Genomic DNA, 14,224 nt, shown 5'->3' with positions numbered 1-14,224 from the left:
TAATATTTATCGATTTATTTCTGTACATCTAACTGTGGACAACTAGTTGTAGGTTACTAACGAGGACAGCTGACTTAATAAACTTAAAACATCAAAATATATTAAAAGTGTTGTAAATATATTTTGAACATACTTTGATATATATGTATATATTGTTATAGGTTCGTGAATCAACCAGTGGCCAAGTCTTACTTCCCGACGAAGTAAAAATCTGTGAAAGTGAGTTATAGTCCCACTTTTAAAAATCTAATATTTTTGGGATGAGAATACATGCAGGTTTTATAAATGATTTACAAAATAGACACAAGTACGTGAAACTACATTCTATGGTTGAATTATCGAAATCGAATATGCCCCTTTTTATTAAGTCTGGTAATCTAAGAATTAGGGAACAGACACCCTAATTGACGCGAATCCTAAAGATAGATCTATTGGGCCTAACAAACCCCATCCAAAGTACCGGATGCTTTAGTACTTCGAAATTTATATCATATCCGAAGGGTGTCCCGGAATGATGGGGATATTCTTATATATGCATCTTGTTATTGTCGGTTACCAGGTGTTCACCATATGAATGATTTTTATCTCTATGTATGGGATGTGTATTGAAATATGAAATCTTGTGGTCTATTGTTACGATTTGATATATATAGGTTAAACCTATAACTCACCAACATTTTTGTTGACGTTTTAAGCATGTTTATTCTCAGGTGATTATTAAGAGCTTCCGCTGTCGCATACTTAAATAAGGACAAGATTTGGAGTCCATGCTTGTATGATATTGTGTAAAAACTGCATTCAAGAAACTTATTTTGTTGTAACATATTTGTATTGTAAACCATTATGTAATGGTCGTGTGTAAACAGGATATTTTAGATTATCATTATTTGATAATCTACGTAAAGCTTTTTAAACCTTTATTGATGAAATAAAGGTTATGGTTTGTTTAAAAATGAATGCAGTCTTTGAAAAACGTCTCATATAGAGGTCAAAACCTCGCAACGAAATCAATTAATATGGAACGTTTTTAATCAATAAGAACGGGACATTTCACAAAACCACCTTCCAAAGCCCCATACTGAATGCCACCACCGGAGTTAGAGGAGTTGCGAAGACAACTCAAGGAGTTGCTGGATGCGGGATACATCCGACCGTCAAAATCCCCGTATGGTGCTCCGGTGCTATTTCAAAGAAAGAAGGATGGGTCCTTGCGGATGTGTATAGATTACCGGGCACTCAACAAGGTAACTATCAAGAACAAATACCCAATCCCACTTATTGCTGATTTGTTCGATCAACTTGGGAAGGCGAGATACTTCTCCAAGTTAGACTTGAGATCGGGATATTATCAAGTCCGAATTACCGAAGGAGATGAGGCTAAGACCACATGCGTGACGAGGTATGGCGCTTATGAATTCCTAGTCATGCCCTTTGGTTTAACCAATGCCCCTGCCACATTTTGTACTTTGATGAACAAATTATTCCACCCGTTCCTCGACAAGTTTGTCGTGGTGTACTTGGATGACATAGTCGTGTATAGCGATACCATGGAAGATCATGTGAGGCACTTGAAGCAAGTATTCCAAGTACTAAGGGACAACGAGTTGTATGTGAAGCTAGAGAAATGTTCTTTCGGATTAGAGGAGGTGGATTTTCTTGGACATTGAATTAAAAATGGGAAGTTACTCATGGACGGGGCTAAGGTCAAGGCAATTCAAGAGTGGGAGGCACCAATGAAGGTGACTGATTTACGATCTTTTCTTGGTTTAGTAAACTACTATCGTCGCTTTATCAAGGGATACTCGGCGAAAGCAGCTCCATTGACAGAATTGTTAAAGAAGAATAAAACTTGGTTGTGGGATGAGAAATGTCAAGCAGCATTCGAGGAGTTGAAAGGAGCTGTCATGGAAGAACCGGTGTTGAGACTTCCGGATGTGACCATTCCGTTCGAGTTACACACAGACGCATCGGACTTTGCTATTGGAGGAGTTCTAATGCAAGAAGGTCACCCAATCGCGTTTGAAAGTCGAAAACTTAACGAGACAGAAAGGAAGTACACTGTGCAAGAGAAAGAGATGACAGCGATTATTCATTGTTTGAGGACATGGAGGCATTATCTTTTGGGATCAAGGTTCGTGATCAAGACGGATAATGTGGCAACGAGTTATTTTCAAACCCAAAAGAAGTTGAGTCCCAAACAAGCTCGTTGGCAAGACTTCTTAGCTGAATTTGACTATGTGTTGGAGTATAAGCCTGGGAAAGCCAATGTGGTAGCTGATGCCCTAAGTCGTAAGGCGGAGTTTGCAGCGATCACAAAACCACAATTCTTCCTTCAAGATCGTATAAAGGAGGGATTAGAGCATGATCCTATAGCCAAAAACCTTGTTGGATTGGCTCGAGATGGGAAAACGCGAAGGTTTTGGCTCAAGGGTGATCTATTATTCACCAAAGGAGACCGGTTATATGTGCCTAAGTGGGGTGATCTTAGACGGACAATCTTGAAGGAGTGTCATGATTCAAAGTGGGCTGGTCATCCAGGTATCAAGAGGACGCTGGCATTAGTAGGAGGCACTTATTATTGGCCAAGGATGGAAGACGACGTAGAGACGTACGTGCGGACATGCCTAATATGCCAACAAGACAAGATAGAGCAACGCCAACCAGGAGGACTATTACAGCCGCTACCTACACCTAAAGGACCATGGGAGAGTGTTTCCATGGACTTCATTACTTGCTTACCTAAGTCGGAAGGGTGTGGGAGTATTATAGTCGTGGTAGACCGGTTTTCTAAGTATGGTACCTTCATAGCCGCATCATCCGAAGTTACCGCGGATGAAACCGCAAAACTATTTTTCAAGAATGTGGTGAAGTATTGGGGGATACCGCATGTGATAGTAAGTGATCGAGATCCGAGGTTCACAGGGCGTTTTTGGACGGAGTTGTTCAAGATCATGGGGACGGACTTGAATTTCTCCACGAGTTTTCATCCCCAAACAGACGGACAGACGGAAAGGGTGAATGCACTATTGGAGCTCTATCTTCGACACTATGTAAGTGCAAATCAACATGATTGGGCTAAGCTTCTTGATATTGCTCAGTTCTCTTATAACATGCAAAGGAGTGAGTCCACGGGGAAGAGTCCTTTTGAGTTGGTGACAGGACGCTAACCATTGACCCCGAATGCTTTGGCCGCTTCATATGATGGAAGCAGCCCAGCCGCTTATAGAACGATGAAGGAGTGGCACGAACAAGCCGACTTGGCGCGAGCATCACTAGATAAGGCGGCCAAGAAAATGAAGAAATGGGCGGATGAGAAAAGACGACATGTTGAGTTCAAAGTTGGGGACCAAGTGATGGTGAAGCTTTTACCTCAACAATTCAAAACATTTAGGAAGGTGCACAAAGGATTGATCCGGAGATATGAAGGCCCATTCCCGGTAATTGGACGTGTTGGGAATGTATCTTATCGAGTTCAACTACTGCCCAAATTAAAGATTCATCCAGTCTTCCACGTAAGTTTTCTAAAACCTTATCATGGGGACGAGGAAGACCCAGAACGAGGAGTTTCCAAACGATCACCAATGGCAGTTGCGACTTCATTCGATCGTGAAGTGGAAGATATCTTGTTGCATCGAACGGTACGGAGACGAGGTGTGCCGAGCTATAAAGAATACCTAGTTAAGTGGCGTAACTTGCCCGATAGTGAAGCAAGCTGGGAAGCTGAAGACTTATTGTGGCAGTTCACAGACAAAATCAAGAAGTATCACGAGGATCACACGACGAGGACGTCGCGAGCTTAGGTGGGGGAGAATGTCACAACCCAATAAGTTTGTGGCCCAACCCACTAAGATTATGACCCAATTAAGGGTTTTAACCCAAGAACTTCATGGAAGGCCCAAGAACATCATGGAAGCTCCCTAGAACTTTCCCATGAGTTCTTCCATGGAATGGTATGGAATGTTCATGGAAATATCTATCTCCATGTATATACTTGAAGTTTCTAGTACTTAGATCATAACCATTGATTTAGATTAATCTTAGCCATCCATTTTGTGTTAGAAGTAGTATAAATAGGGGTGGTCTCATTTGGCACAGCACACCTCAAAAACTCAAGTATTCTCTCTTGTAAAGCTTACATAATCAATATAAGCACTTTATTTAAGTTCCCACTTGTTCTCTATTTTGTTCTCTTTTAGTCACTTGAATCATTAGAAGGTTCGAGCTAGACTAACTTAGTAGAGACTAAGTGCCGCACGGTGGACTTATCGAGATAAGTACGTGACAACGGTCCCACCTCGAAAGAAGCAAACGTCTTAATACTTCAATTTCTTCCTCAACATACACTTTTCGTCTCTGTAAGTAATCCTTCAATTTACAATTCAATCACTAATAATAATATTAATTTCAATTTCAAATTGTATATTAGCTGTTATTGAATATCAACATTTTTACACATAATCACGATCTATTGTTTCTCTATCATTGATCAGATCACAAATTAGGGTTTTTACAAATTTGGCGGGTCCGTTCCGCTCGATTTGATAATCTACTAGGGCTATTTATATGAATAATTTAATATGATTGCGTTGTAATTAATATTCATATGTTTGGATTTGAATTTGAATCTGAATCAGGTTGTGATTCAAGTCTATATATCTGTATAGAAGATGAGTGAGGCATTTGAAGGATACGAGAGACAGTATTGTGAGCTGTCTACAAATTTGTCTAGAAAATGTAGTGCGGCTGCTTCTGTTATTGACCAAGGTATATTATTATTAGAAGTTGATCTGATTGAATATATGTACATCATTGCCTAGTTTCTAATAATTTTGATTTTGATTTTTATGTATATGTATGTGTTCTATAAAGGCTCTAGTTATTGAGTCGACAGCAAGCGTCGATTTATCGATTTATTGGCGACTTGACTGACTCTTACTCTTAGAGCCTACAATAAATTTCAGACAGGATTTAAAATCCATGGAAATTTGATTTTACCATTTTCATGGCGTCTCAATTTATTTATATTTTTCAAATTTTTTTTCCTACTTATACTTATTGGCCGGAGGTCCATTCGGAAGCAATCTCTCAATCCGTCGAATAGAGAGAGGGGATGACTTTCTCTACTTTTGAGAGTTTCTCACTCTGGGTTGAGAAATGACTTGTCTTTATTCTCGGATAGGGGAAGGATTGTCTACATCTCACCTCCCCATACACCACTTATGTGGTATTGGGTTTTGTTGTTGTTGTGATGTATGTGTTCTATGTTCTATTATGCTGGTAATTAATTAAAGTGTTTCATGTACCATTTATGCATCCTTCATATAAAGTCCTTTAATACTACTAATAGGTAACATATGTGGCCAACTTTCAATCTATGGTTAGCTGCTTGTTGCTTACCTCATACCTATTTTCAGTGGCGGAACTAGGATTTTTTTCACCGGGGGTAAAAAAAAAAAAATTAAAACCGTAGCAATTTTTTTTGGGGCAAAATATGGAGGTTTTAGGGCAAACAATTGAGGTTTTTAGGCAAATTATGAAGGTATTTTGGGCAAAAGTTGAAGGTTTTTGGGCAAAATTTGAAGGTTTTGGGGCAAAAGTTGGAGAATTTTGCGCCTTACAGTGTTTGTGATCTACAGTTTGTCCACAAGATCTTAACTAAAGCAACACTTGTTTTTGGTGTCCTTCTACTCTGCTTTTGGTGCTCCTGAATGGGTTTCAGTTTCCTTATCTTTCGTAACTGTTCTTCAACTTTCAGCCATATCACGGTGGGTTAAATGACCTGATCAGGCAGCAACCTTTGTGTGTTTGTGTGCGTGTGTGTGTGTATAACAACAGAAACTCACCCCCACCCAGCAGCTTATTGTTTGATAAACTTGTCCTAAATGGTACATTAGACACTCAGTTTGTAGTCAAATTACTCCTGAAATATGCAAGCATGTATTATGTTTGCAGTTAGTATGTACCCTATGTTTTATGTGAGTAGTGTTGGTACGATTTTCCGTATAGCGGGTGTAAGGTACCAGTACAGAACAATATCCGCCTAGCGTAGAGTGATAGTATGTCGATTGATGTTTACCCTTGGGAAATAATCCCTGCAGACCCGGAACACGGATGAGAGATCCGTGGGATGGCCTCAATCAATCTGTGGATCAATCTGTAATTGATCCGTCTAGTGTTCTGTTGCTAAGCGGTTAATGTTTTAGAGTGAGAAAGAACTGTGTGAGAGAGAAAGTGTACTTCTCTCTGACTGAAGTTCAGATGTCAAATGTGGTGACCCAAGGGGTCTATTTATAGGCGTAGAATGTCCGAAATTCTCGGGATACACGTGTCAATCGCTGATTAATTCTGTTATGCGAAGTATCCGGAAGGTCGCTGACGTGGCTGCGTGCCGTTCAACGCGCTTAGTAAAAGGGCTTAAGCATTGAAGCTGCCTGCAGGGCTTACGCATGACGCTGGGCGGCCTGCTGTACGCTGGACGGAAACTGATAAAAACTGTCAAATATTATCATCTTTTATGCTTTTTGATCTATTTTCCTGTATAAAAATGATGTTTTTATGCGTGTATCCCCTAGGATACATCATTAAGTAGTCTGCTGTATGAAGTTCTATATGTTTTTACCCAAATTATTTGATGTTGATTACTTATATTGACAACTGATATATTACTTCTAATATCTTTGATTTGAAGAGCAAAAAAGCAAAGAAATCTCTGAACTACAATCTGGATTAGACGAGGCTGATGTTCTGGTAATAAGTAGCCCTTAATCTTTGTTTACTGTAAACCTTTCCATGGGTTTTGCTGTGTAATGTACGTTTGAGAAATTATTTCAGATACGAAAAATGGATCTTGAGGCGAGAAGTTTGCAGCCAGGTGTGAAGGCAATGTTGCTTGCCAAGCTTCGAGAATACAAAACTGATTTGACCAAATTGAAAAGGGAAGTTAAAAAACTTGATTCAGCTAAATCCAGTCAAACCGCACATGATGAGTTGCTTGATCCTGGATTGGCCAATGCTCAAATGGTAAATTCGCATTCTTGTTACTTCTTTCATTTGCTCCTCCTGAGTGGTGGCCTCATCGGGCAGGTTAATGGGTCAAAACAGGCCGATTTGGGTAATTTTTGTCCATTGTTATATACCAACAAAAAATATGCTATTACACTGAACTGAAGTTGGTCCACCCATTTGATTAGTTAAATGTGTTAGATTTGCTACTTCTACTCCCAGTGGTTTCTGCATGCCTTTCACAATTTGCTGTGTATTTTGTTTTTTTGTACATCGTGTGAAGAATCTTTTAGGTGTTACCCTCTTGGGTTCCTTTTTATATCCCTTGAAATATAAGTTATCTAAGTTTAAGTTCTCTATACAGTGTTCACATGAACTATGAAATAAACAAACTTTTCAGTTATGATTCTAAAAGAAATATGATTTAGGACAAGGTTGTTTTATTCAAATATATATTCAACTCTAGATATTTACTGATGGATAATATTACAGGCTTCTGCAGGTCAACGTGAACGAATGGAAATGTCAACTGAGAGGCTAAATCAATCTAGTGAGAGAATCAAGGATAGCAGGAGAGCTGCGTTTGAAACAGAGGAGCTTGGCATCTCGATTCTTGAAGATTTGCATCAACAACGAGAAACACTTTTAAATTCCCACTCGAAGGTATTTTACGAGCTGCATATTTCTTCTTATATGGCACTAAAGAGGGAATTGCGTGAAATTGGTTTTATATAAACGTAAACACTTTTAATAGTCACCTTCATGATTAATATGAACGTTGTTTGTTAGACAACATTTTTATAAAGGAAACTGAAAAGCTTGTCAAGATAAAACCTTGTTTGAGAACGTTTGCATATTTAGGAAGGATTTTTTTTTTTTTTTTTTTTTTTTGGGCAAAAATAAGGAAAAATTATATAAATATGGAAAACGATTTCGAAAAGAAAACATCTACAACATAAGATACAAGAGAGAACCCGAAGAGGCTCGAACCTAGAAAGCCGCATTCAAACAAACTATCTATACTGAGCCTCAACTTGATTATACCGAACCAAAACTCAACAAACTAACTAGAGACAAATCACTAAAACGAATAATACACTATGCAACGATAGAATGATACCTCCGAGCTCAAATATCTTTAATAAAAACGACGAATTTACCCATTTCTTCGCCTTGAATCAATCTTTTCTTCCTCTTTTGTTGATTCTTATTTTTCACGGGCACAGTAGAGTTCTCGCTAGGAATTATAGGAGTAACGATCACCGGCTCGCTCTCCTCGGCCAAACTCGTCATCATAACGTCGAAAGCCGCAAAAGCCTCCTTGGTCATTATTCCTTCCCTACTTGCCAATGAACCGCCTTTACTACCATCTTGAGGACCCATAAGCAAGTTTTGTATTGCTTCACCGTACTCCAAATCTTAGATCTGATCCTTAAGTTTATAAGAACCCGAAGAGGAAGCATCCTTCACCTGCTTCCTCGACTTCAAATCAACATCTTCGAATTGACCTCTTGGAACGTTCCTATTCAAGACGTACCACGACTTACAAAAACCTTCACATGAAGGGTCCTCACAATCACAATATATTCTTCCGCTACGACCAAACAACACCGGTTTAGGTCTCTCTTCGTTCGTTTTTTACTTTTGTTTTGCGAACAAATCCTCCTTCTTTCTCTTCCTCTCCTTCAAACGAGCCAGTACGTGATGTTATCCTTATTTGTTTCCGGAACATAGAATGGTACAACATCACTAACATCACTGTTAATGACACCGGCAAAAGGGACTTCATCCCCTGAACTTACCATATTCTGTATTTGGGCCGATTCTGGCCCAACAACCGGTGATGCTACACAAACAGAAAACACATCCGTATGACCTGGATGATCCAAGGCATCTGTCTGGTCCGATAATGGGCCATCCGATTGTTCAACACCAATGCTATACACGTCAATAAAAACCTTTTCAGCAGTTGTTAAGATTGCAACGTCACATTGGGTCGCCACAAAATCAACCGGAGCAACAATTGAAACCACAGAAGCATCAATTGAACCAAATTGGATGTCTGGTATTCCTGAGTCGTACTTCGCTGCTCTTTCTCCGCCTACAACTATTTTATTTACCTTGGTCTTAGCGTTTGCCAACTGAGATGAGTAGAACGGGTGAACATCGTGATGCTTGTCCGATTCCTAACAACCTTTCGACTAAACGTTAGCATCAATTGAAGCCCCATTAGACAGGACCTTGGTAATGCTTGATGGATCTGATAGCTCCGAAACCCAAACATCGCATTTAGAACCCAAATCATCCTCCAAATCGACCTCAACAGACCCATGAATATGCTTAGGACTCTTTGATTTTATGAACACAAACAATGAATTTACATTGCCCAAAGAAGAAGAAGGTGCTGCCACAGTAACAACCTCGCCGAATTTTTGGGCAACTTTCATTGCACTTTTATCGGACACGCAAGAAACAGGAATACCGATAATCTCTATCCAAGCAAAGCAAAAGAAAGCAGCAGCAACAGCGTCGAACGGTGCTATCAATACAAACTCATCGGAGCGAGAATTGATAATATTAGAGTAGCTCTCTTTATCACCATAAATACAGAGACAACTAAAGGGGCCAGGAGTACTAATGTGTGCAACTTGTGCCTTACACGAGATTAAAAAGCTCTAAAGTTTAGTTATTTGCAATGGGGTTGGGTCAACTATTAAAACAGACAGATGAAGTCTGTTCATAACTGCAGCATTTGGGGAGATTTTGCATCTAAGTTTAACCGAGATCGAGTCCTTTGAACGATCGGCAAAACTAGATTTACGTTTCTTCGGTTTTCCAACAAAAATGGGTTTACCAAAAACCATAGATCCGTTCAATTCAGCAATAGCAGTCTGTGCAACAGCCTCATCACAATAAGTAACAAACGAATATCTACGGGAAGGCCAAAATTTTACCTCCGATAGCGTACCGAGCTTTCCGAACACCGATTCTACCATATGCCTAGTAACGGATCTGTCAATCTGTCCAATAAAGACGGCGCAATTGAAGGAATTAAGTGAATCATCCTCTAAACAAAACTCAGTGCCGGTGCAATTTCAGTTCTACGGAATAGTATATTACTCAGAGTTTTAAAGGGGCTGAGAACTCGAACCTCAATGCTAAATTATTTAGCACGTGATTTTGAGTCTCGCGTGCCTACCATATTACCGAAACACAATCAGTTGCATATAATTTACTGTCAGTTCCTTTTCATTAATTCTTTTAATCATTACATTAATTTCATTACTCGTTTTTGGCAGCTTCATGGTGTTGACGATGCAATTGACAAGAGCAAGAAAGTGTTAACATCCATGTCAAGAAGGATGTCAAAGAACAAGTGGATTCTTGGTTCCTTGATTGGGGCCCTTGTGCTTGCAATTATCCTTATCCTTTATTTCAAGCTTTTTCATTAGAAAAGCACATCTAAACATTGATCATATTGGATGTACATATATTTTTATAAACCTTGTTTGTCCGTTTAGACATCTTTTGGTGGACGCTTTGTTGTAAAATTAATATGAAAGTGTAATTTCTCCCTTTTATTGAGAAGTGTTGGACCGTACATGCTTAGCTACTACTTTTAAGTAACATAATTGTCAATTGTGACTTAAAATTATTATAGATCTTCACTGCTTCTCTCAATCCTATAGTTGGTGGTGCAACCTGCAATCGAAGTTCAAGCGGGGTGTTAATCTGAAGTTTGACATAAAGTATTTACACTTTTAGCTATAACAAATTTGCAGTTAGTTTATTGTATTATGCGAAGCTGGTAAATAAATTAGCATAAAGTTCGTCTTCCTGCTCATGGAGGCAGTTGAATTGACATAAATAGCTATTTAAAACTCAGTGTCATCATACTTGAAAAATGATGCATACAAGGTAACATGATCCTGTTGACTGGAAATTTTTTTGTTGCGAATATGTGTGTGTGCGACTTGTAAGAATGTTATGTGTACATGATGATTGTAATGAGGGTTTGATGCCCTATTTACAGTCGGGCATCCTTGTCCTTTAGTGTCATGTAATAGGACAAAAGGGAACATGTCCTTGCTAAATCGTACTAGTTGGTCGGTTAAAGCTGAAATGTCGCAAGTGGTTCAAGAGCAGCCTTCCAACTGTTTGTGGCAGCTGTCATGCGGGCTGCGATGCCCTCTGTTGATCGTACGATGATAGGATTGTGCCAACATTCTGTGACGTCTTCGGTTGGTTTGTGCACTGTTCGTAAAGGACATGTCCTTTGTTCAGCTTTTGGTGATGCTAAAAATGTTAGTTCGGGTTGTGCGCCTTCTTGCGGCGCTAACGGTTTATGGGTGTGTCCTGTGAGTAGCCCATTTAGGTACGCGCAGGTCACGTGTGACGCGTATATACAGAACATGCAAGTATGCGCATCATTAGTCTTCATCCTTTTTCATGGTAAAGTTGGGAGCCGGGATGGGTTGGGTAACGGGTGAAAATGGGTCATTCTTATGCAAGGTGAGAGAGACAGGTGTGGTTGATTCGTTTGAACCACTCGTACATAACCATTTGTTAGTGTGTCAATATTAATGTGTGACATAAAATTCTCGGTAAACCGTATACAGGCCCGGATATTGGGCTGTGCAGCCCGTTCCATCGCACAGGGCCCATATTCAGTTGGGGCCCAAATAAAAAAGTCCAATAAGGGGTATCTAGGTCCAGTTTCTATTTATTTTATTGAAGTTTTATAATATAAAAAATACAAAGCCGCTACCGTCTCCGTGTAACTTCTCAATTTGACTTTATAATCCTCGAAACCTACGTCGATCAGTGACTAGTCGCATGTCGCCGTCAATTCATTTGTAAAAGGTACTCCGTATTACACTTTTCTTGTCATATTAATATTTTTATTTATATTTATCTTTATTTATTGATATTGGGTATATTTATTTTATTGATTTAAAATCTGAAATCTATTCCTAATATCTAATGTATAGTTGCACGGCGTCCGATTCGATTCCTTTTGATTTATCGTCACAAACTTGCAAATCACAATTCAGTTATACATATATAGTTTAAATGTAATAATTATAATTAATATTTTTCTTGTTACTTATAATAATTTAATATGTCAATATTAATAATTTAATATGTCAATATTACTGAAAAACTCCGCTTTTAGCCCAAATAATAAGGGCCCATTTTTACGTCTCGAACAGAGCCTTCAAAATCAATGAGACGGCCCTGACCATATAGATATTCACAGCTTCCCTGGATGCGAAAGTTGGTGGTGCAATACTTGGTTAAACTGATACATACATGATTATGCTGATTGCAAATAAATAAATTAAACGATTTATGTTACATAGATTGAATTGACTGAGTGTTAATTTTTGAAGTAAATCAAAAGTAATATTCAGTATAAAATTTCCTAGTTGTGCACCTCCACTTGGTGTTGAATATAAAAGATTCACAGTTAACATCCTTAAACCGATAAGTTAGTTTTCTAATTTAAACTTTTTGATGATTCATTCAATGGAAATGGAAAATGTTTTAACATCCTGTTGGGAGTATTATTATTGTATTAAATTTAATTTAAAACAATAATAAGACTTGAATCTATCTATAGTTTCTATTAAAATCTTATGATAATGATGTCATTATTAGGCTAATTCATTTGTTAAGAAAAAATTAAAAAGAAAAAGAAAAAAATCTAAGCCCTTAAGCTGATGTCATTAATCTAATTAATTACTAATTAGATTAAATCTATTTATTTATTTATTTCATGTTCCATTAACACATTTACAAACTTTGAAGCATATTGTACAACTTTCATATAGTAATTGTATTTTAATTTTCGATAAAATTTCATGAGGTATTTGATATTATCAATAATTATTATTAAAAATATAAATACTCAATTTTTGAGCAAACTTTATTATTATTATTATTATTTATAATTTATAATTATAATTATAACTAGAAAGTTACCGACCGCGCGTTGCGTCGGTGGCGTTCGGGTCATATTGTGGATACTCTGTTTGTGCTTATTATTTTTGATACTACTTAGGATACGTGTGTCTTATGTTAATACACATAATTTAAACATTCATATTTAACGTAGCTTTATTTACAGAAGGAAAAACGGCCGATGTGTTAAGTGTCGTTATTGGTGTCATCGTCTTTATGTGTTAAGTGTCGTTATTTAACGTAGTTAATTTCGTTTTGTTGATAAAATTATTTCGAGTCTAACGGTGCTAGAGGAAGATACGAGCTGTCATTGTGTTTAAAGTTTTTTAAAAAGTGTCCGATGTGTTAAGTGTCGTTATTGGTGTCATCGTCTTTATTGTTTTTTAAAATCTATCCGGTTCGAACGTAGCTAATTTCGTTTTGTTGATAAAATTATTTCGAGTCTAACGGTGCTAGAGGAAGATACGAGCTGTCATTGTGTTTAAAGTTTTTTAAAAAGTGTCCGTTTCGAACGTACTTTTTATCGTTTTGCTCATAAAATTATTTCGAGTAAGACGCTACTGTCGAAAAATTTTAACTTGCGGCAAGCCGGAAGATACGGGTTGTCGTTGTGGTTAGCGTTTTTTAAAAAGCGTCCGTTTCGAATGTACTTAGTTTCATTTTGTTCACAAAAATATTCCGAGTTTAACGGTGCTGGCGAAAAAATTTAACTTGCGGCGAGCAGGAAGTTACGGGTTGTCGTTGTGTTTAGCGTTTTTTAAAAAGTATCTGTTTCGAACGTAATTTTTATCATTTTGTTCGTAAAATTATTTCGAGTACGACGCTGCTGTCGAAAAAATTTAACTCGTGGCGAGCGGGAAGATACGGGCTGTCGTTGTAGGGGTGGTCAGTATTTGGTTTGAAACCGTGGAACCCGAAAACCAAACCGGAAAAAAACCAAACCGAATTTGATAAACGGTTTTCGGATCGCGTCAAACCGAAACCGAATTTGAATTCGGTTTTCGGTTCGGTTTTAGGTTTTAAAAATTCTGAATTCGGTTTAACCGAAAACCGATTTCAAAAGCGAATTCAAAATTTTTATATATTTAATTTGTATATTTATGTTTTAGTGTCATTATAATTTGGGATTCAATCAATAAAATATATTCTCACCCATATGAAGATTTGGTAGCTCACATTATAATTATGTTACTTAAATTATTATGTTTTATCTTCTTAATAACAGAAGCAGTAAACGTCATAATTAAGCTATAAATAC

General features: G+C 37.8%; 1 protein-coding gene across 2 annotated transcripts; it reads left to right on the top strand.

Annotated features, from left to right (window-relative positions):
• Nucleotides 1-4,284: 4,284 nt before the first annotated feature.
• Nucleotides 4,285-10,591, top strand: LOC139897726 (vesicle transport v-SNARE 12-like). 2 transcript variants are annotated; one of them, XM_071880416.1, is made up of 6 exons: nucleotides 4,285-4,355; nucleotides 4,635-4,764; nucleotides 6,689-6,747; nucleotides 6,832-7,020; nucleotides 7,495-7,665; nucleotides 10,302-10,591. In XM_071880416.1, exons 2-6 carry the CDS (start codon nucleotides 4,668-4,670, stop codon nucleotides 10,452-10,454), a joined length of 669 nt encoding a protein of 222 aa, XP_071736517.1. In that variant the 5' UTR covers nucleotides 4,285-4,355; nucleotides 4,635-4,667; the 3' UTR covers nucleotides 10,455-10,591. The 2 variants fall into 2 exon arrangements, with proteins under 2 accessions (XP_071736517.1, XP_071736518.1); XM_071880417.1 differs by lacking the exon at nucleotides 4,285-4,355 and adding an exon at nucleotides 4,412-4,522.
• Nucleotides 10,592-14,224: the final 3,633 nt, after the last annotated feature.

Source organism: Rutidosis leptorrhynchoides, chromosome 3 (assembly GCF_046630445.1).
Source record: "Rutidosis leptorrhynchoides isolate AG116_Rl617_1_P2 chromosome 3, CSIRO_AGI_Rlap_v1, whole genome shotgun sequence".
NCBI classification, from domain to species: Eukaryota; Viridiplantae; Streptophyta; class Magnoliopsida; order Asterales; family Asteraceae; genus Rutidosis; species Rutidosis leptorrhynchoides.
This window is presented reverse-complemented; position numbering and strand designations above follow the sequence as displayed.

Coding starts and splice junctions, on each gene's coding strand:
- LOC139897726 (XM_071880416.1), top strand. CDS start 4,668: ATGAGTGAGGCATTTGAAGGATACGAGAGACAGTATTGTGAGCTGTCT. Junction 6,748..6,831: donor TAGACGAGGCTGATGTTCTG/GTAATAAGTAGC, acceptor AAATTATTTCAG/ATACGAAAAATGGATCTTGA. Junction 7,666..10,301: donor TTTTAAATTCCCACTCGAAG/GTATTTTACGAG, acceptor CGTTTTTGGCAG/CTTCATGGTGTTGACGATGC.